Source organism: Pteronotus mesoamericanus, unplaced genomic scaffold (genome assembly GCF_021234165.1).
Source record: "Pteronotus mesoamericanus isolate MK-2021 breed Mesoamerican mustached bat unplaced genomic scaffold, CSHL_Meso_final contig_90, whole genome shotgun sequence".
Classification (NCBI taxonomy): domain Eukaryota; kingdom Metazoa; phylum Chordata; class Mammalia; order Chiroptera; family Mormoopidae; genus Pteronotus; species Pteronotus mesoamericanus.
The window spans coordinates 45,444,601-45,468,311 of NW_026555277.1; the positions used below are offsets into that span (position 1 = coordinate 45,444,601).

Sequence of the window (23,711 nt, forward strand, 5' to 3'; positions counted from 1 at the left end):
TCAATGAATTTTGGAAATGCAAGTCATGCTACATAAGAGAAATGGGTTTCTTAGAGATCCAATGAATGTCCTCTCACAACAATGTCATTTGTATCAGAAATATCCACATTGCTGGGTCCTTGGAGGAAGGAACCAATCTCAACCCAGGAACTGGGAGACACAGATCCTAGGGCAACATGGGAAACCCAACGTTTCTGGGCATTCACTCACTCATGTAAAATGATTCAAGACCACCAAAATCCCCTGCGGTTCTAAAATACATGGTTGTGCTCTCAGATTGAGCCAGTTCTGGGACGGCTGGAAAGAAGCAGGGATTGGATTCCAGTGTTTCTGGGCCTGCTTCCTCTCATGCTGTCCCTGTCCTGGAAAACTGCAGCATCCATGCTGATGAGTGACAGACAGCCCGGCTTGAGTCCCTCCTCCCTGAGGTCATCCTGGGCCTGGCTAGTGTAGAAGTGTTACATGTTTGAAATCTTGGTCTATGTAACTTCCTCCTAAAGACACTTTCTATTTTTCACTCCTTCACTTAACAAATATTTATCACCTGTCTGCAATGTGCCAGGTACTGTAATATAGAGTTGTGAACAAAACAAAAATGGTAACTGCCCTCATGTGGCTTACAGTCAGCCAGGTGAACTGGATGTTAAAATACCTTTGTTTTAAAGGTAAGAAATACAGAAATGTATAAAATAGAAAATGAATTGTTTCCATGATTCCATCTCCCAGAAAAAAGTACTAGTTTAACTGTTGGATCATATTTTCTCGTTACTCTGTAACATCACTTTTTTTCTCTTAACATCTCATAAACAGCTCTCTATTTCTATACCTATAGATCTACCATATATTTTTAATGCTGCATAATAATATGTGCCAGTCATATTTGATGTATTTCATTTGTATCAATTTCCTTAATTCTCACCATAGCTTCACGAGTTGGTACTATAATTATCCATTTTATGGCTAAGGAAACTGAGCCCCAGAAGGTGTTCCAGAAAGCTGAGGTCAAGCAGTTGGTAAATGGCAGAGGCAGAACTCAAGCCCTGGCTGTCAGATTCCAGAACTTCAGCTCTTAGCCACTGTGTCTAGTATTCCATTGCCAAGATGTACCCTCATTTGTTTTAATTAATCCTGCGTGGTAGACATTTAGATCCATTATCCCTCCTTTCTTTTTTTCCCCTATCATAAACAAGGCTGCAATCAACACCCTTGTTTCTACTATATCAGCCTACATTTGTCCAATTCTTCCTATTGGATTAATTCCTAGAAGTAAAATTTCAGAGTTAAGTGGTATGAACATTTTAAATTTTGATACACATTGCCAAACCGATAGAAATGTTGAATTAATTTACATTTCCACCAACTGCATGTGGGAGAGATGCTATTCTCTTCTCAACCGTTGGCACCACTGAGTCTGCTCTGGCAGTGGCCACTGTGACCCCCTCACTTTCAAATCTGACAGCTCTCTACAGCCTCCTCTAGCTCAAAGCTCTGCCATATGAACCGCTGTAGATATGCCCTCCTGGAAAGTCTTCCTAGGCTTTTCTTGGCTCTCTCCTCTGGCTGTCCTCTCCTATTTCTTTGGCATTCAAAATCTCTCCACCACTCTCTTCCCTATATGAATGCCACGAGTCCATGGAGTCCTGGGTTCTCCCTTTTCCTTCTTCTTGCTCTAAATGCCCACGTTCCTTAGTGTGGCAGACTTTCTTAACTGCAGAGCAGCAGCCATCCCCTTCTACTTCCTTGTTAAAAGGACCTCAATTTTGTTCAAGGCTTAAAGTGTCCAGCCCCGAAGGATGAATCATGAACGACCTAAGCCAATCATGGCTGTCCTGTTTCCCTTCTGTGAGCTACTGGTGCCAGTGTGACCCGGTTCTAGCCAGTGAGACCCAAGGGGAACTTCGCCCTGGAGCTTCTGGGATTTTCCGATACAATGAAAGAAAAGAGATCTGTGAGAGGAGAATTTTTTCCCCCACAAGCCTCATTTCCTCCTATTTGGAAGCTGCTGGGGAGGATAAGGCACTGTGAGTTTGAGCAATCATTTTATGGGCCAGGAGAGAAAGGCCAAGTGAACCACAGGCCTTGGACACCGATGTCCACGGGCCTGACATCGGTGAGCTGCTAAAGGACACTAAAACCACTCATCTCCAAATTCCTAGCTAAACAATAAAATAGTCTATAAGAAGAGCCTCGAATGGATTTTTTTGTTCCTTATAGTCAAATATTTTCTAAGAGATAGATACGTTGAGGTCAGCTTGGCCCAACATTCTACCTTGATGGTGGCAATTCAGCTGTCTCTTGAGCCTCAGAACTATTACAATGATAATAATATATTGCTAGTAATGATAACAATAAACATTCATTAAGTACCTGTTATGAGCTAAGAACTGTTCTAAATTATATATATCATTTAAACATCACTACAACTCTACAAGGTTAATGCTAAAGAGCTATTAGTACCCTCATTTTATTGATGAGGAAACTGAGGCACAGAGGGTTTAAGTAACTTGCCTAAGGTCATAAATCTAAGTGGCCAAGCTTGCTTTTAGGATTTCTATGCCCAAATACAGTATTATACTGCCACTCAGTTACCTAGGATAACTAAAGAGACCTTGAACTTAACATGTCCCCGATAGGGCCCATCCTTTTTCTCCCTAATAAATGGGCTCCTCCCTCAAACTCTCCCTCTTGATCATGGCTCCTTGGACCTGTGCTTTTCTCTTTTCTCCCACATTCAGTCCAGTTACCACCTGCTGACAATTCTACCTTCTGGACCTATTCCGAACTCTTCCGCTGTTCTATCCTACAGTAAATGCCTAAGGAGTGCTGGCTGCTGTGACCAGGCTCTTCATGATTGAGCTGCTCCTGCCGTCTTGTCTTTCGCCATCCCAAACCTTCCAGCCCACTTGGCTCACCTGACCTACTGCAAGCAGAGTTTTGGTGAAGGTCTTCTGAAGGAAAGAAGAGTTTGTTACCCCAAAATATGCCTTTTGGGATATTGATTTTTAAGATGGTTATTTTTAAGTAACAAAAGACTCAGGAAAAACCTTTGACCCTCTCCCTAACTGCCTAAAAGGAATTTAGATAGAGGACTTGTTCCAGGAAGGGAGAGATAATCACAGATTACTACAGTTTAATATAAACTTGTGTGTGATAGACAGGGTTCATTTGTTCAAAGTCCTCTCTGTGTCCTACTGTTAAAGATGGCCCAGCAAACGTTTATTTACCAAACATTTGCTTTTCCATCTTCATATGAATTTACCTTCCTGCCCTTTGAAGTCCCAAACTACAACCCCCGCCCCCCACCTTTCTCCTTAGCTCCAGATGGCATATAAACCTCCTGCTGCCCAATGCCTCCTTGGGTCTCATGTTCTTACGGCACCCCCGAATGTACACTTGTTATAAATTTTGGATGTTTTCTCCTGTTCATCTGTCTCATGTTAATTTGATTATTAGCCTAGCCAGAAGGATTTAGAAAATTATTTTTGTGCCTTCACACTTCCATTCAAGTGTCTAATTTTATAAATATATGGAAAGGCAGGATGGCCCCATGAGATATGCTTGGCCCTGCCACTTACTGGGACCAAGTTGTTCAACCTCTGATTCTTTATCTGTAAAATATGGATAAGAACCCAGTTCTGTCTCCATCATAGGGTTATCATGGAGCTCAAATGAGAGTGAATTGAACACTAGTTATACCCTGCTAAGTTTTCTAGCAATGTAAGATGCATTTTGCAAAAGGATCAGTACGTGTTCAATACAGGGGGTGGAAAGGAAGGTTTTATTTAGAGATGAGTAACCAAAACTAATCAAATTAAGCAAAATTTAAAATCCCTCAGTTAATGCTCAGTCTAAAAACAATAAAATTAATTAAAAAACACATTGACACTGATTTTTTAAACCTATTTCATTATCTGGCTCTCCCTATTTACTAAAAAGTGAGATTATTTTGTTGAGTTTTACTATTCTTATTTGCAGCCTCTTTGGTTTGCAACTCAATGAAAATGTTTTAAAGAAATAATATCATTATTTTGAGGCTTTGGATCCAGTTATACTTGGCCTTTTGTTCAGTCTACTTGAAAAGTGGTTTGTAATACTGTCATTAATAATTAATACTTCTAGAGAGTAAAATGACATTTCTCATCTGAATATAGGAAAATGCAACATGTGGCATAAGAAAATGCAACATGGAGGGTCACTGCCAGTGAAAATAGGCCTGACAGTGGCACTGAAACCACCAAAAATCTCCCTTAACACCAGCAATTCATGCAAAGGGGGTCTAAAGCTTGCTTTGCAAAGTTGCAATGCCATGTGTCCATTTTGGAAGCAAAAGTCTGCTTGATCGGCTGTCAGCTGCTGCACAATGCACATAGGTCTTACTGGCTGAAGGCAGCACCTAGCACTTCGTGAGTGGTCAAGAAGCGTTGCCTACATTGAAATGAAAAGGAAAAAAAAAGGCACATAACCTTGTGGAGATGAAAGCACTTGTATGAGTCAACACCAAGCTTCCTCTCTTTCCCAATTTAAGTCACTACTAAAATGGTCATTTTAAAATTCTATTTAAAAAGGATTAATTTTAGAGTAAACTGGATATGAGCTATCTTAAATTCTTTTTAACAAGGTTGGGCACATATTTCTCTTTTAATGTGAATATAAAAATATAACAGAAAATAAATCCCGCTACTCTGAAAACTTACTTTAAAGCACCCATTAACAGTGATGTAAATGAACAGTATGTTCATTGGACTACTAATCAAATTTACAGAAAGCATAACCAATGCCATAATGACATGGGCCCTTTTCCAAATAAATGAATGACTAAGCTGACTGTTATTTTTATATAAGTGTCTACTTTGATCCCTATACTTTTGCCTCCTTGGGGAACACAGCATCACAGACAGGAACAGTAGTGTCTGAAGCTGCTGTCGGAGCCCATCCCCTTCGTTCTTCCCCATCCCCTTCAAAGAAATTTAACGAGAATCAATCCCAAGATATTTTTGACCCCAGGGGCTAACTCAGCAACAGCCTAACCCTCGGTGGCCATCTGCACTTGACCCATGAAAAGGAAAGACAGTGGCCTGACACCTTGGAGCTCCCTCCTGGAGGCCTGGCAGTGTGGACATCTCCCTGGTCTGCTGTGAGCAATTCACTTAAGGCAAGTAAAGTTGGTGGTGACCCAGAGTATGCATATTTCCCAAAATGTGTCTGTAAGACCCTGCATCCCTGGTTCACCGCACTTGCTCCACTCCTAGCAAGAGCTGTTGCTAACCAGCCACCATGGATACACAGTGAGGTACTTCCAATATTCTTTTGTTCTTTGGCAGTGGAAACGCAGAGGCTTTATTATTGAGCTTAAATATATCCATTGTTGTAAGTGTCTATCAACCAAGTCTATGAAACAATTCATAAATCATCAAATACATTAAGCATATTCATACTCCTTACTATATTAATATTTCATTTCTGGGAAACCACTTTAATAAATTAATCTAAAACATTTAAAAAACAAGCTTTTCTGGTCAAGGGTATTTTTTCTAGTATTTATAATAGTGAAAACCAGGAACTAATCTTCAAGCTACACCTCAATAGGGAAAGGTTAAGTGGACTAATTTTTTCTTTTTGCTTATTAAAAGTAATGTCTACCCAAAATTCTGCTTCTTTAAAAAATTTACTCTGTAGATATGCAAGTATGTGTGTGCGCACATGCATACATACATGTAAACATGCATTTTTATTTGTAATAGAAAAAAGTTAATAAAACAATGTACATATATGGCCATTAACAATAACATTCATAAAATAAATTTTTTTAATTTAAAATATTTACACATCTTTGTTTTATGACAAACATGTGCTATTTTTATCATTAAATTAATACTTAAAAAGCTGTTTAAAAAGACCAAAGTCACAAATCTGTGTGAGAGGAGGCAAGCCTCTAACTTGGTCCCTAGGAAATGTTCCCTGTGTTTTGTGTCCCTCAGTTTACAATTAAAGACATGGCAGGTGTTCCCTCTTTTACTCCCAAAGACACAACGTGAAGTTGCAAACGCCTGGTGCTGGGGATTCTTGCCGTCTCCCACGCACCCTGTCGCCCCAGCTTATCCTTCCTCCTCACTTGACAGGACACAGCATCGACCCTTCTCCTCCCAAACTCCAGATAATCTCCAACAACTGACCAGAACTGGAGTGCAAGACAGAAAACCTGCCATAGTTTCTTGAATATTAGATGCCATGGGGTGAAAGAATCCTACACTTCAACATGTATATCTGTTGTAAGGTGCACTCTGATTTCTGACTGCAATGTTTAAAATGGGCATTTTAGAATCTGTGGAATGCTGTGGTTGTCCTCCCTGGTCTGTGGTGGCCTGTCCTTTCTTTTCCCACTCATGATATTCTGTCTGCTTGCTGACATGTCACTTACTATTAAGAAGACATGGCATGGACACAAGTCACTGGGCTGGGCCCACTCAATCTACTTAGGATGGGCCTTCTGGGACTGCCTGGATCTGTCTTCCCAGCCTGCAACTTGTTCTGAAGGAGAAGCAGGAACCTAGGTTCAGGATGGAGCAAACTGACTTATTAACATGTGTGAAATTGCATTTGAAGGTTGATGTTGCTGTTAGAAACAGACTCACAAGGAAAAGATGCAAGAAATACCAGACTATGGTCATCAGGGACTATTTTGTGCAGGGGCAAGCCTCACCTTTCCAATAAGGCAGGATACATAAATAGATGTATTTAATAATTAATAACTAAGGAAGGGGACATCCAATATAGCCATACTTTTATTCAACAAACACATTAATTAACTATTAAGAACTAAAATTTGAGCTGGGCCCTGGGGATTCCAAGATGATTAAAACATTCTTTGTCCTCAAGGGGCTTGCAGTCTAGAAGACTGAGGCAAAGAGGTGGGGAGAAAAGGGAAATTCACCTGAACCAAGGACAATGGAAGCCTCAGAGGGCATGGCTTCTACTGAGGCCTGGGGTCAGGAAGGGGAACAGGAGAGGCTTCACAGAGGAAGTGAGCTGAGTCTGAAAGAGGAGTGAGCATTTGCCAGGCCAACCACTGGATGGGTTCCTTGTATCTACTTAGAAGACTACAGCATGTGGAGGATGCATTTAAGGAAAAAGCTTTTTTCCCTTGCACACAGGATAAATGGGGCCTGCAAGGCTCCACAGTGAGAAATATGCTTTGCATCGCTAAGTTGTTCTATGAGGGAGAAGGTGTTAATCTGGTTCCCAGATGTATCTCACCAGGGTCAAGAGCTGATCCACATGTGAGATCTCAGAACACATTGCAGAGGCATGGTGTTAATCTCCCAATTTGGGTCCTGTGGCCCTGGATGAAATGCCAAGATGGGTGTTGGGACTGAAGGTGCCTGTCAGCAGGCTGGGTCTTCTTGGGCTGCAATCACTGTTGGCATGAGGAGGCTTTGCAGCAACGTGTTACCAGGCACAGGAGTTGGGAACACTGAGTGGTGAGCCTCTGGAAGGCTGTTCAGAAACTCTTGAGCCTAATTCAGTAAGTCAGAGAACTGACTTGAGGTCAAATCTGGCTCAAGGTAAGGAAGGGAAGAAGCACTGACAAACTCCTACCCGTGGCCTATTAGATCCCCATGACCTGACCCTCAACCACCTGTGTCAGTTGGAGGTACCTCACCATCTTACACTCATCCACTGTATACTGGCCAGACTGCTGAACACTTGCCAGGCATTATATAGCTGCCTCATACCTCACAATATTTGTAGAGTCAAATGCTTTTTCTCTGGAGCTTCTTGAGCAGAATTCAAACCCATACAAAGAAATTGAGGTGACTGAGGTCTGCCTTGGGGCTGCTCGTGCTTCTCATATTCTATGCATAACATTTTGGTCCAGGTCTGTCCTAAACACCCACACAATTAGGACAATGTAATTCATTCTTCCATCATTAAAGAAAGAGAATGGCTTGTTACAAGAAACATCAAGATTTCTTAAAGCTGAGATCTTATTATACTGCTATTTATTAAAGATGTTCTATTCCCCTGGCTGGAGGCCAGCTGCATCTACAGTAGGCTGAAATTCTGAAAGATGAGAGGAACATATGCTCAAGCCCAGGCAGGTAGGCTAGAGCAGGGTGAGACAGTGACTGTGGTTTAGCAGAAAGAGCATAGGCACAGGACATGAATCCAACTTAATACTACATCTAGAAAAGAAAGATCATCACACCTGACTTACCTGCTTAAGTGAGTTTGGGTAGTTGTAAACAGATGCACAGTAATCTATTGAGAAACAGGTTCACATGGAGAATAGTGTGACGATGTTTCCCCACACACATAAGTGTGTACACACACGCACTTTGCTCATGTAGGTTACCTGCTTCATCTATGTCAAGAGAAGCTCCCCCCCCCCGCCAGTAAATCTAAACCTTCCCTCTTCTCCCCCAGTTCTTCCTTTCTTCTCATCTGGTCTCACCTTCTACTCACATCCCCCTCAAACTCTTCCCTCCCTTCAATCTTCTACACTTATCTCTATCAACACCCATCTTTCACATATGTACCTCTTCCTTTCTGAAATGAACTCCTTGTCTGCTCTTAACCTGCCCACCTCTCATCTCCAGGTGCTAATCCTCTTGTATCTCCAATCTTTCCAGTCTACCATGTTTCACCAACCATCTAAGTCTAAATAATCAGCTTGTCTTGAGCTCCCAATCTATATTTCTAGCTCTCTCTTCCTTCTTGTCTCTGATCTGAGCCCCAGCATTATTTCATCATCTATTCATTTATTCCTGCAATTTTTATTGAGCATCTCTGTCAGACAACATGCTAATCGCTAGGAATATAATGGCCCCTATTCTCATCTGCTGGGAAAGATGGCCATTATCAAATGGTACTCATCAAATAAGAACACAATTATAGTTGGGGAATTTTCTACAAAGAAAATCTATGTGTGCATTGAGAGCATATAAAAGCAAATAAGGGCACTGAAGAAAGCTTTTACAAGGAAGCAACTTGCAACTTACAATGCTAAGATCTGAAGATTGAGTCAGCATTAGGTAGGAAAAGATGGGTTGAGTGTTCCAAATAATGAGAACACATAGATTTACCAAGGCCCTGGGGTAGTAGGGAACTTGATGTATTCACAGAAGACCAGTGTGTACAGAACCCAGGGAATAAGAACGAGATGATGTGAGAAGAGAGATGAGTGGGGCCAAGACCTTTAAGCTGTGAAGGGATTTTGTCTTCTTACTGAAATTCATAATACATTGATTGTCTTCAACAATCATTTAATGAGCACCAGACATTTATCTAGATGCTATGAGCACAGGGCATTCAGCAGAGAATGAAACAAAGTCCTGATCCAATGGAGGTGACATAATGGCCATACAGGCCACGGAAGGGGCTCAGAAAAAGTGGGTGCAGGGAGGTCACTGTGACGGTCCAGGCATACATGACAATAGACTGGACTAAGACTAGGCTGAGAAGGAAAGAAGTAGTAAATTAGAAATATCCTTAGGAGGTACAATCAATAGGAATTAGTGATGGATTGGTTAGGGGATGGAGTTTGTTTATTGTGGGATGTTGTTGTTTGAAGAGAGATTCATGAAGGAAGAGTTATAGAACTTGAAATGAAGGGAAGGATCTAATTGAGAGGAAAAGTCTGACTTTATGAAAGGAGAAGGGGTGAGTGGCCATTTAAAGTTCCTAAGAAGGTAGGAAAGGGTTGCGTGCAGAGCCTAAGTAGAGGATTTAGCCTTAGGAGAAAGATTATTCATTTAGGAGGAGGGGTGATGAGAAGTTTATTAACTTGATACTAACACATTTAGTAGTTCTGGTGAGGAATTTCCCTTTTTTTTTTTTTTTTTGTACAGAGAAAGAAAAAAGGTCATTTAATGAGAGAGAGCAGATAAGAGGTAGAAAAAAGTGAGAAATTACAGAAAATCAGCAAAAGAGAAGTGGGAAAGAAAACTTTCTAGAGTAATGTAGTCCAATTGCCCGGCAGGTGGAAGGCCCTCCAAGATTAATGTTCCTAAATGGATATGTGTGTTCAGCAGAAAAAGTCCCTCTAGAATACATTCACTTCCAAATCCCCAGAATTTGTGAATATAACCTTATATAGCAAAGTCGGTGATTAATTTAAGGATCTTGAAAAGAGGCATTTATCCTGGACTATCTGAGGTGGGCAGGGGTGCGGGGGGCTAAATGCAATCACATGTATCCTTAAAAGAGAGATGCAGAGCAAGATTTGAGAGCCGGAGAGACAGAGGAGAAGGTAATGTGAAGACAGAAAGGCTGGAGTAATGTGGCTATGAGCCCCAGCCTTCTGGCAGCCACCAAAAACCAAAAGAAGCAAGGAACAGATTTTCCCCTAGAGTTCCCTGGAGGGAGTGTGGTCCTGTTGACATCTTGGTTTTGGACCAATGAAACTGATTTTAGACTTCTGGACTCCAGAACTATCAAAGAATAAATTTCTGTTGTTTTAAGCCACCACGTTTGTCGTAATTTGTTATAGCAGCCTTAGGGAGCTAAGACAATGTCTACCTACCAATCTGTACTGCAGCACGACTTTCTCTAAGTACAGGGCTCAGGTACAAGCACAAAGTGGTTATGTTGCTACTAACATGAAAACATTTCATTGGTATTCAGGCAAAGTCCTATACTAGGATCCAGAAAGACAGCTGTACGAGTACAGGTTGCTTTGGTAAGAGGCCTGGAGGTGTGGATGAGCATGCCTGTCCCCATATGGGTATGTGTGAAGAAGCCCTAGATCTCGGCTGACTTTGGGAGGTCAAGAGGCTGAGTGTGGGGGCCAGAATTCTAGTCAGTTTGTTGTCAAAAAGAACAGCTGGTTTCAGGGCTGAATTTAAAAAGGCACACCTAAAAAACTGACAGCAATTTATTGAACGCTTACCATGTGCCAGGCACTGTGGCAGTGCTGAACAAAACAATGTCCCTACCCTTGTGGTGTTGACATTGCAGTAGGGGGAAATGGCTAATAGAGCAGTAAGCATACACCAGGTCAGGTGGTGATAAGTCACATGAAGAAAACAAAAGCAAGATAAATGGGTTAAGCAAGATAATATTTATTGAAAGCAAGATAAATGAGTTAAGAGTGATGGGGGTATTGTTTTCTAAAATATGGTCAGAAATAGACTATTTGACAAAAAATGATGTTTGAGCAGAAACTTGAAAGAAGTGAGCAGGTGAGACTTGTGAATACCTAGGGGAAAGTGCCTGAGTAAACAGAAGAGGAAACACAAAGTCCTTGAAGCATGAATCAGTGGCTCACCTGAGGCTATAGGTTCATTCAATCCTCGAATGACAAAGGCTGTGAGTACAGTGATTAACCATGTTGGGTAAAAGATGTCAAGTCTAGAAGAAGCAGGAAATGCTAGTCAGATGAACCATGTTGAATAATCAATATAGCAGGGCAAAAACCTAAGGTCTTGAACTTTATTCCAAGAAGGTAATTGCACAAGAATGGGATTTGCAAGCTGTGGTTTAGTAACTACATAGTAGATAGATGAGAATTCTTTCCAACCAACACTCTGGCCTCTCCCAAAACAAAGGACTATGGGACACCAGGTATCATCTGGGGATCAACTGGAGGGACAGTTTTCTGTCCAAGGGAGAAACCAAGACAAAGTAACTTGGCAAAGGTTATACATTCTCCCTAAAAGTAAGCTCTAAGTCAGGCTCCTCCTCAAACTCCTTTTTGGTCAGGTACAATGGAAAGTGATATAATAATATATATCAAGAGCCTAAACACTGTTTGATCCAGAAATTTGAGTCTCTATCCCACGAAAATGATCTAAAAAGTAGAAACACAATGTCCATAAGGGAAGAGATTTTTGTCTATCATAGTTACATTCTCACAGCCTAGAACATGTCTTGCACACAGTAGGTTTAATAAGTATTTTTTTAATCAGTAAATAAATGGATGAGAAATTCTCTTTATAAATATGTACATTGCTCAATTATTTATAACATTTAGAAATTTACCTAAATATCCTACAATAGGCTTCTGTTTAAGTAAACTATGATCCACTCACTCTTTGGATTTAACTATCTTAAAAAACAAACATGATAGCTTAAGTAAAACCAGAATTGAGATCCTTCCCAGATAAAATAGTTATTCCGGAATGGAGCCTCACTGTTTTCATTTTAAAGGTGAGGGATTGCAAGGCCACACAGCGACTTACTGGTATTTTTAAACTACTTAATACATATGTAATAAAAGTTGTTTGGGGCAGTAAAAGTTCTATATTGTCTGCTAAACAATTCTATAATATATTTGAAATTAATTTCCAAACCTTTAGAAAAATAGATACAATGTTAGTATAGGAAAATAGGAAACAATGTTAGTTCCCAAGCATGAGGCCAACTAATGCCAGCGAAGAAGTGGGCAGGGCCAGGAATTCCAGCAGCAGTCATCCATCAATTTGGAAAATATTTATCAACTGGCCAGTGTGCCAAGTCTTGGTGAGGCCGTGGGAATACAGAGACGTCTGCAGCCCAGATTTCTGCCTTGTTGCAGAATCTTGCACAACAATAGGGATTTAACACATCAAGGTCACACAATAAATGAAGAACTAGGATAAAGGGATGAGTCTAGTGTTTGAGAGCTCAGAGATGGGGTCAGGGGCTCAGAATCTAAATTGAATGAAAGACATGAGTGTCAGGAAGCACAGAGGAGATGGTGTGTGAAGGGCTGAGACCTGGAAGATGAAGGATCCGGGAGAGGACAAATCTGGTGTGATCCTGGGAGCAACCCAGAATGGATTTCAGGAGACCAAGTAGTCGATGTCTATCTGTCTTTTCCACCATCTGCCCCTACAGCTGCAAAAGATGCTCAGTAGAGAAAATGGCACAGACCTCAGGTGTTTTATTCTTTGATTACTGCCATTGACTGGCTCTGTGCCCTTTGTCACATTTTTAATTTGCTCTGTGTTACCTGGCTTATAATAAGATGGGGATAATAATAGCGCCTACCCAAGGGATGGGTCTGAAAATGACAAGAAATTGATTGATTGGTTTGGCAAATATTTACTGAGCATCTGTTGTGTGTCAGGCGCTGCACCCCGCACTAGGTGTGCTAGAAACAAACAGTCCCTTTTCTTCTGGAACTTACAACCGAGAGAATGAGAATTAAAGTAAATGAAGCAACTGGACTGGTTAGTACCAGGAGGTGACTGGCGTGGTTTCCTCCACCTGCTCATTCCCAGGTGTGGGGACTTTGTCAAGGAATAATTTGAATGCCTTCTTCAGTGAAACTGCTGTGTGGGAATAGGTCGCAAAGGCAGAATTGAGTCCAGCCAAAGAGCTAGCATCCACTTTTGAACGGTTCTGTATTTATTTACTGGGTATCATTTATCCAGCAGCAATGAAATTTTTAATTTTACTTTACAGCCCTCCTAAGCATATTACCGTGAAGAGAGAAGCCTGTCTTTCCCCTCACCTGGTAGAGTCCTACAGACAGCTGGTCAGTTATACCTAAGCCGAGATGTCTGCCCATGTCCACAGAAGGATGCAGTTTGTGAGTCAGAGGACAGAGATGTGGAAAGGGTATACTAGGCTGCTGGCTCAGGAGGAAGAGGCACCGATTGATGGCCCATAATGTCCAGGCACTCTGGTGACATTTTACATAAATTATCTCATCTGATACTCAAAACTAAGCAACTTCATCACCAAGCTGGCTTAGACAGAGTTTGAGCCCAGGTCTGCTGATTCCAAAATCTACCTTCTTTCCACACACCCTTTTATGAATGGAAAAGGTAAGCTAGAATCGGAAGAATAATAAGATACATGGTCTTTTTTGAGAAGGAAGATCAGCCTGAAAATAGGGATGTTTCTTCCTGTCATCCCTGTCATAACCTGAGGGCCCACCACTGACACTGTCAAATCCAAACGCCTCCTCTGGAAATCCAGGAGCGCGTACATACAGGGATGAGCAAAAGTATGTTCACAGTTGCCTTGTGACACTCTTTTGAGTTAATAAAACTATTGTAAGAATCATAAACTTTATGTCTTTTTCCATACAAACACCTATAAACCTACTTTTGCCCACCCTTGTATTGTGTGTATGCAGGCACAGGGAGAGGCAGGAGGAGGAGAAAGAGGAGGGGGATAGAGGGAGAGAGAGACTTTGGTTTAACCTCATAATTTAATTCTTGAAAATAATAATAAGTAAATATATGAGGGGGACCCCCCCAAAACCAGAATTATCTCCTTGAGGGAAGGCCCCTTGTAGTACAGGTTTCCTCTGCTAAGTGAATGTTCTAGGAACCCATCTTGTATCAGTGTACAAGCTGGCCCTGTTGAGAGAGGCTGTGTTCAGTTTCAGTGAAATTTTTTTGAAGACTCTCTCAAAGCATTTGCTTATTAAATGATGGGTGATTTACAAGTGCACCTGCCCACACAGCACTGAGCATTCAGCAGTTTTTGACCCAAACCGGCATGACCCTCCCTATTCACCTGATCTGGCCCCAAGCAACTTTTTTTTTTGTTTCTCAGGATGAAAAAAGTCCTCAAAGGGAAATGTTTTGCCGATGTGGAAGGAGTGAAACAAAAAATGTCAGAAGCACTGAAAGGCATCAAAATCCATGAGTTCAAAAACTGAGCAATGGAAAACCTATCTTGATGGGTGTATTGCATCAAATGGAGGGTACTTTGAAGGCTGCTGAAGTTTAAACATGTAAGAATAAATACACAATGTTTTATAAATGAATTCCATTTATTTGAGGCCCTCCCTCGTACATGCTGACAAAAATTATGAGTTAAGGTATTCATCGCAGTGTTTTTAGAAATAAGAGTAAAGAGAAAAAGATAAAGGAAAACTGGAACCCCTATCTTGTCCAATATAGAGAAGTGGCTGAAAAAAATTATAATTCAACAGTATAGTGGAGTGTTACAAGGCCATTAAAATTCATGTGGAATAATATTTACTTGCGTTGAAATATGCTCATAATATAATTTTCACAAAAAATAAAACAGGATATAAGACCCTGTATATAGTATGATTCCAAAATTTTGCTGAAAAATTATATCTATGCATACATACATTTAAAATCTGGAAGTACCCAAATGTTAATAGTGACTATCTCTAGCTTAAAAGATGATTATTTTTTTATTTCTTTTTTACCCTTCTCTATCTTTTTTTGTATTTTTCCATACAAAACAAGTGTGTGCTCTGTTGAAGAGTGATGTGGAAGCCTTCATAAGGAGTCTCCTTCCCAGACTCAGCGCTTGTCTGCTTGGAAGGAAGCTGATTTTCATCCTTCCTGCTAGCAAACACTGGAGACCAGGGCCGTGGGGGCCAGAGGACCCAGTGTCCGCCCCAGGCATTCACACAGCGTGCTGCTTCTCATCCTTCTTCCAAGTTTCAGATAGCAATTTTAAAAAGAAAATCTAAGTGTTGAACAAGAAAGAGGTATTGATATTGCTTTCTAAATGTATTCTTTTGATGGTTCTTTTAGGATCACTACTCCGCAGAGACACATTACATTGAGTGAGTTTCTGAAGGGCAGGGGCAGGCATAGTATGTCATTCATCCTGTTTTATTTATTCATTCATTCACTTAAGAAAATTTTACTGGGCCCTGGATGGACTCTATGCACTTGTCAAAGAAGATAGAGAGAAATAGTAAAGTAGGGCAAGTTTTAAAATAGAGGTGTGATGAAAGAGTGGAGTGGCCTTCGCACACACCCTTCATCTTCATCCCTTGTCCACTTGCAAACTTCAATCACCCAAAGAATCAACTTGAAAGTTATCTCAATAAATGTCCTTTGTATTCTCCCAAATCAGCACTCACTTCTCACTTGCTGCAGTTTCCCATTTGCACACATGCAACAATGATAACACCAGCATACTGCAGTATACCTCTTTGCATAGAAACCGCTTTACTCTTTGTCACATGAAGGAAATGAGAGAATTTCCCTAACAGATAAGACCACCCCAATATCCAAGGAAATAAATATCTAGGCTCTCTTATAATTTATTTGTAATCCACCAGTGTATGTAGCATACCAGGGTTGGGAAGTTCTAATACCAGGAAACATGCCTTAATTATTCACATCCATATGTCCAGAGCCTAGTGCATTGCCTTTCATGTGGCTGGTAACTACTGCTTTCATTAATTCATTTCAGCAAATATTTATTGAGTGTCCATCACATGCCTCCTACAGTGTTAGTTGTGAGAAATACACTAGTTAACAAAATAGATTGGGTTTTGTCCTACAGTTTGGCAGGGCCGAGCAATAGTAAACAAGTAAACAAATACACAATAATAAGCTATAATATTCACTCTGAAGGAAAAGTACAGGGTTCTATGAATGCTGTGAAAATATATGAATAAACAAATGAATAAAAGAAAACACTGTATATTTTAGACTGCGACATTTGTTCACTTTACAAAGGAAGAAAGAGAATATTGTGGGCTCTCTCAGGATAGATTAAGAATCTTATAAAACAATCTGACCCCTGTATTCATGTTGCTGTGATGCATCCTAAGACCTTATCGGTTTTCATGGTCCTGTTTCATGGATGATGCATTCTGAACTTACTTACGGGCACTAAAAATCCTAGGGTATTTTTGTAGTTGTTTGTTTAAGTGCTGCCACAGGTTCAAGTCTCTCTTCTTGCACTCTTTATCTCCTCCAAGAGACGCCATTCTGATTACCCTATTTGAAATTTGGATTGGGGTAGGTGACTTTCGTGTTTTCTCCACTAGCTTCCCACTAGATTTGGTCCATCAAGTTGACCTGCCCACATCCTGTGATGCTCAGTTCTGATATGGAAGTATATGTTCCCCCTCACATCAGTGGATGTGGCTTCCATAATGGAAGGCCCACGTTCAAGTTGTTAAAAAGAGTGCTGAGTGACATTTTTTTGGAGGGGGGTGTGCGAAAATCACCTTTGCAATACACACAAAAAACATAAAAATGTCCATATCCTTTGCATTTTTAATTATACTTTTGGGACTCTATTCTAGCAAATAATATCAAATAAGAAAAAAAAACACTTTTATGCAAGAAACTGTATTTACTCCATTCTTTATAACAGTGAAAAACAGATGGAAAAATCCTAATATCTCATAAGGTGCATAATTAAGCTTAGGTGACTGTAACAAAAAAAAAAGTTTTCTTATAAACTAAGAGTTCTTAAGAACAGTCTTGCAATAGCATTTCATTTTTTGAAAAGTGTGTCAAAAACTCTTTTAGCTTCTCACATGTCTCAGACCCATTAAATGGTAATAAATATTTATTGCTAATGAAGAGATAATGAAAGTAGTTTAGAAACAGGTGATTAATAATATGAAGTAATTAGCTATTTTAAAAAAATACTTGTATGTATGGCATTGATAAGGGATCTCCTCAGGCAAAGAGCTCTTTATGAGTCTTTCTTCCTTTGATTGGCAGACTCTTACCTAAACTAGTTGATGCTGTAGCCCTTCAAGTAAAATTAAATAAAGCTACAGTATTATAAATTATCAGCTTACAGTTTTGTCCATAAGTATTTGAACGTCTACTGTGTGCAAGGCACAATTTGAGGTGCTGGGGATACAATGGCAAACAGAACAGATAAAAATCCTTGCTTTATGGAGCTTATAATTTAGTGGAAGGGGGCAGATAATACTCAAGTCAACAAATAGAATAGATAGCATGTCAGGTGACACTAAAGGCAATTGAAAAAAATCAAGTGGGGAAGAAGGAGAGGGAGTCCAGCCCTGGGACGGAAGCAGGGAGGATGAACTCTCACACTGGGTCATCAGGGTGGTCTTCCTGGAAAAGGGGCATCTGAGCAGAGACATGAAGGGGGTGGGAAAGAGAGCCAGGCAGTTGGCTGGGCCACCAGCGTTCCAGGCGGCAATCCGTTTTTAGCAATACAATATTAAAGGATGGGCGGGTTACTTTTGTACTGGCAGCCCGGCCCTGCATTCCTTGTCACTTTTAATTAGCCATGAGTATACCCAATCAGCTCATCAAAGACACGGTCCTGGGTCCCTCCCATCTGGCAGCCAGAATCAGATCCCCTAGTCGGTGCCAACGCTGCCACGCTGGGCCTCCCCCTGGGAGCAGAGAAGGCAGCCCCACCTCTTCTCTCGGGCCCACTGCCGGAGTGGTGAGAGTTGTAACCCTTACTTCCTTGCACTAAGCAGCCCCAGTCCCTCCCCACTGAGTCTAAAGGGGTATTAACGTTCACTGTTGTTGTCTCTGTACCTGGTGAGTCTGGATTCTCTGGGTGAGGGAGCTCTCATTTAGAAGCAAAAATCTCCCACTCTCAGAGTCACTTTTAGAACTAAGAATGTAAACTTTAACCAGATTTAAAGAGTATTAGAATTTTGTTGTTGATGTTAAGTCCTCAAAGCTGTCAGATTTAGAGTGAGGGTGTTAACAAAGAAGTATATCTAAATATGTGTTAATCGCTATGCATATATTTTTAAAATTATAATAGCATTTGTCATTTCTGATCATCTACTCATGTCTCAAATGATGACTTGCTGACTTTCTACCACACCTGTTGGCCACAGAGGAAATTTAAGGCCCAGTGACAAGGAGGACACTATGCTCCATGAGGGCAAGACTATGTCCATTTTTCTCATCCTCATATCCCCAGTGCCAACCTCAGTGCCTGGCACGTAGGAAACAATCAATTCTGATGGATAAATGAATGACTCCAAAGATAGCAGCTTTGGTACAGAGAGAGAAGACTTTTTAGCTAAAGTGGGAGGGGCAAGCATAGAGACCACCATGTCTGAAGCAGCAGACGTAAGATGGAAGCATGAGCTATGATGCCTCATATCTAACATCTGAAAGGATGGGAACCCCAGTGGAGTCTGAGTTCAAGGCATAAGATAGGGCAGGAAGGGGTGGGGATGAAGTGAGAGAAATTCACTTGGCACAGTGTTTGCCCCCTCCTCCTCCTCCCATAGATGTTGGATTACTTTAGTCAATTTATTTAACTTCTTGGAGACTCAGTTTTATCACCTGGAAAATGGGAAAAACAATACTGGCCTCACAAGATTGTTAACGAGAAACAAGTAGGAAAATGTACATAAAGTCCTTGGCACAGAAACTTCCACCATAAAAAAGTCATAGTACACCCTCATTTTCTCACTTAACATACACACTGAGAGGCAGCATACACTGTGGTTGGAAGCAGGGAGCTGGAATGCCTAGGTTTGAACCCACCTTTATTACTTAGAGCTGAGTGGTCTTAGGGAAATTACTTAATTCCTCTGTGCCACAATTTTCTCATTTGTGAAAAGTAGGACAATAATGCTTAAATCAGTTAGTAAATGTAAACCACTTAGAATCACATCTGGCACACAAGCATCATTATGGAATGTAGGCATTTTTCCTATTTGTTTCCCACTTTGATCCCTCTAGGGCTGGTAGAAGCAATGAGAGGATAGACAGGAGCAGACGGACATGTCGACATGATGCTGGAGGAGTTCGTGTTGACGGGCTGGATCTACGTCTCCCCTCAGTACTGCTTCTCAAACCCTAGTGTGCGTTGGTTTCACACTGAGGGCTTGTTAAAACACAGGCTGTGGGGGCCCTACCCTCAGAGCTTCCAGTTCAGTAGGTATGGGTGGCACTTGAGATTTTGTGTTTCTAACAAGTTCTCAGGTGATGCTAATGTTGCTGGTCCAGAGACCATACTCTGAGAACCACAGAGATGTAATAAGAAGGGATGTCAGAAGCTCCAAGAGAATGAAAAAGGAGGTATGCATAAAAAGATAGAAGTTCTGAAACAAGTCCAAATAGGACTGAATTATGGACACTGGTAGAAAGAATAATTTGTTCATTTATTCACTGAACAAACATTCACTCACCGCCCACTGTGAGCAGGGCCCTGTACCCACCAATCACTTTCAGGGACCAAGATTTAGCTGAGCAGAAACAACAGCAGGTTGGAGAGGACTACTGGCCAACAGAGTTAAAACGGAGCAGCGTTAAAGGAAGCGAAGCCATGGCCCCAGAGGCCTGACTCTACATCATCTCCCCATCTGGCCCAACTCAGGCATCAGTTTTTACAAACTGTGGTATTTATACATAACATAAAATTTACCATTTTAATTATTTTTAAGTGGGCAGTTCAGTGGCAAAGTACATTCATACTGCTGTGCGACTACAACCGCCATCCAGAACTTTTTTCATCTTCTCAAACTGAGACTCCATAGCTGTTCATCAATAATTTCCTTTCCCCACCCTTGCATACCCTGGTCACTGCCATTTTATTTTCTGTCTCTGTGAATTTGACTATTTTAGGGACCTCATATAAGTGAATACTAGTACGTGTCCTTTTGTGGCTGACTTCTTTCACTTATCATAATGTCTTCAAGGTTCATCCATGTTATAGCATGTGTCACAATTGCCTTCCTTTCTAGGAATGAATAATATTCCACTGTATGTACATACCACATTTTGTGTACACATTCATCTATCTCTGGACTATTTTGGCTATTGTGAATAATGCTGCAGTGAATGTGGGTGTACAAATACCTGTTCAAGTCCCTGCTTCTAACTCTTTTGGGACTATACCTCAAAGCATCATTTTAAAGCAGATAAATTGGGTTTGGGTGAAAATTAAAATCATGTTCCCTCATCCCACCCCCAACTTTTTCTTTTCTAAGAACTTTACCCCTCCTGACACCCAGATACCCAGATCTCTCAGCTGCCTGAATCTGATAAATCATCCACCTCTCTAGGTAAATTAGCACAACAAGGACAAAGGGGATATATTCTAATGCATTATGGGCTAAGTGCATGCATGAATCCTCCTTTCCCTACAAGGAAAAACTTACTGACGCACTATCCAAACTCACCTGTGCCTGGAGCTTATGCAGTCCCCTAAGGAAAAGTTTCTGGAATCAGACATGTGATAGGGGAACCTGGCCTTACTGTTTACTAACCGTTTAGGAAAATGATTGAATCTCTCTAGTTTCAATTTCCTGTTCTATAAAATAGAAATAAAAGTTCTTATCTACTTCATTGTTTTGAAAAACTAGATAAGGCAAGCTAATTAAATTAAGATAAACCGAGATAAGGGAAAGCACTTAACCTAGTGCCTGGTTTACAGTAAGTGCCAAAAACCCCCCACAAAAAACCCCAGAATATTGACTGCCAGTATTATTATCAGTAACTCCTTCAAATACGTGTCAAGAAAGTTCCTGCCATCTAGGTCCACAGAAGGAATTACAATGAACATGGTATTAGAAGATCTTCTAGGCCAGAAGCCCAGAATCCTAAAAAATGGACTTTTTTAAAAAAGCACAGGATTCAAAATTACAACCTGGCCACAAGGGATTAGAAAATATCTTTGGATGGGGAAGATATTGTGGGCCAGGGTTCTCTGTGAAGCCCGCAAATCGTATCAGACTCCCCAGCAGCTAGCTTCGGGTATAAGTAATATTCCCCTGAATTTTTCTTTTTCTTCTGAGTTTGCAAATGCCAGATAGAAATGGATTCTAGAACAATGGAAATTTGAGATGAGTAATGGTTACAGCAAATTTGGCCAGGCTCCCTCCTAGGATCGCCCCAGTCCTTCTGGGACATGTTCTGACAACTTGCCGGCCTCTTTTTAAACCTCTGAAAGGGGATGATGTTCCCGCCACTTCCCTTGGAAGGATATTCGACGGTGAAATATGATTCACTGTCAGGGCCCTTGCCTTTGAGATTTCCTTTCTTCTCTTGACCCACTTTCGTCGTGCTGTGCTCTTTTGTACAAAGTCAGACGAAGCCTCCCCCTGGAGGAGAGTGTTCTGTGAGGACTGACATTTAAAGACCATTACCACCTCTTAAACTCGGTCCTGTTCATTTAGCCCAGCAAAGCATAGTTAATTCTTTTAATCTTCCCCCATAAATCAATCCCTTCGTTCTCTTAATAGTCCTTCTCCTGTGCTTTGAACTCCCTCCAGTCTGGCCATCCTAAGCTCTTGTTGAGAATTGCCAATCATGAAATGGCTCTATAGGAAAAACAACCGGGCCTCACCCAGGTTCCAAGTGCCCATTCCGTGCTGGGCTGTGCTGCCTAAAAGTATGGTGAGCCCTGCCTGGTGGCCAACCCCTTAAATTATGTTTGAGGCATTTGCTACCTACTCCATCATGGGTCTTCCAAATAGGCCCAGCCCACCTGGTCAATGGTCAACAGAACTGCTCAAGAAGCTGCCTCAGACACTTGCACCTCTCATTTGACTCAGGCTTCTCAGTTTGTCCACCTTTCACTTGGCTTCTACCTACCAGGGCAATAAGGGCCACTGGATAAGCCCAGAAAGGATCTTACCTGAAAGGCCCCAGCATGGTCTTCTTCCTTATCACCCTCTCTGTTTTCTTTGAGAGCAATTAATGTGAATCCTCTGAAGTAGGAGGGAGGAGCAGCTGAAAGTGTCACTGTGGAGAGAAGAAAGCAGATTATAAGCACAAGAATCAACTGCCTTCTATTTGCCAAGTGGATAGACATGAATTCTCCATCAGCATCCCAGACCTGTGGGTTAGAGAGGCAATGGATGGTGGGAAAGACTCGTCCAGTTTAGTGAACTCTCACTCTCTCCACCCAGCTCTCTTTATGTTTCAGAACCTGCTAAATGACTGAACTGCTATCTCACTTGGGAATTCTTCAATTAACCAAGGCTGTGGTGAGTTCTCTCCCAGTAAACCACGATTTGATAAAAATAGTCCCTGGTGAGCAACTCTACTCTTGACAGTTATCTAATGATACACTTCCATTAGATCTGCCCAAGGGAAATCTAGCAGCCACAGCACAGACTGGCAGAGACTGCTGTGTGTTTTCCAAAACTCATTTCCTTTCTCTTATGGGCATTCAGCTGAACCACATTGCCAGCCTCCCTTGCAGTTAGGTGGAAAGCATGGGCAGACATGATGTATGCCACCTTTGACCTGGCCCATACAAGGTTTCCACATGACCCTCCTCTCTTCTCTCCTGCCTCTGCCTTCCAAATGCAGGGTATCCAGCCAAGAAGTCTGGTGTACTAGGAGAAGGAGCCGCAAGATGGAAGGAACCCGGGCTTCTGAAAAACCACAAAGAATCCTTCACTGACCAGAGACAACCATGCTGTACTTTGCATAAACTGGAAATCAACTTATATTATGGGGTTTTATTACAGAAATTGGGGTTATGAATTTGTATTACCCTCTCTCTTCCCACATTTACCCTGAGAATTGTTTTCATTGAAATCTAGTTTAAGTACCTTCTCAGCAATGATGGTCACTCTTCCCTGAGTATCCCCAATCTCCTAAGATGAAAATTTTTTATTGTAAACTTGCACTGAATTGCAATTCTCTTTTTACCTTTCTTCAGCACTGGACTGACAGTTAATGCTAGAGAGAAACTGGGTTTTAATTATCTTTGTATCCCTAGCACTTAGCACAGAACCTGGCATTTAATAGACACTCCATTCAAGTTCCTTGAAATTGACATAAGTTGAGGTTTAAATTACTTTACTGTGTGATCAAAGTACTAAAATTCTGGTCCTTACATGGAATTATAGACTACTAGAACCTCAAGCTACCCCAGGTATCCCCCATTCCAACCTTCCAACTTCACAGATAGGAAACAAAGATGCAGAAAGGTCATCAGACACCCCCAAGGCAGTAAGACTACCCAGAAGCAGGCTTAGGGCCAAACTGTCTCCCAGGTTTAGCACCCCACCCAGGTTGCACATACTGAGTATATTCGTCACAGTATGGGTATACCACAAGTGTTGATTATAT

The 23,711-nt window shown here is 41.2% G+C and overlaps 1 protein-coding gene across 1 annotated transcript in view; it reads right to left on the reverse strand.

The window, feature by feature from the left end:
- Positions 1 to 23,711, reverse strand: part of SPON1 (spondin 1) — a 252,251-nt gene that overhangs the window by 206,145 nt on the left and 22,395 nt on the right. The window contains exon 2 of the mRNA XM_054586072.1: positions 22,264 to 22,370. Within this exon, the coding sequence (XP_054442047.1) occupies positions 22,264 to 22,370 (107 nt within the window). The remainder of the gene's footprint in view (positions 1 to 22,263; positions 22,371 to 23,711) is intronic.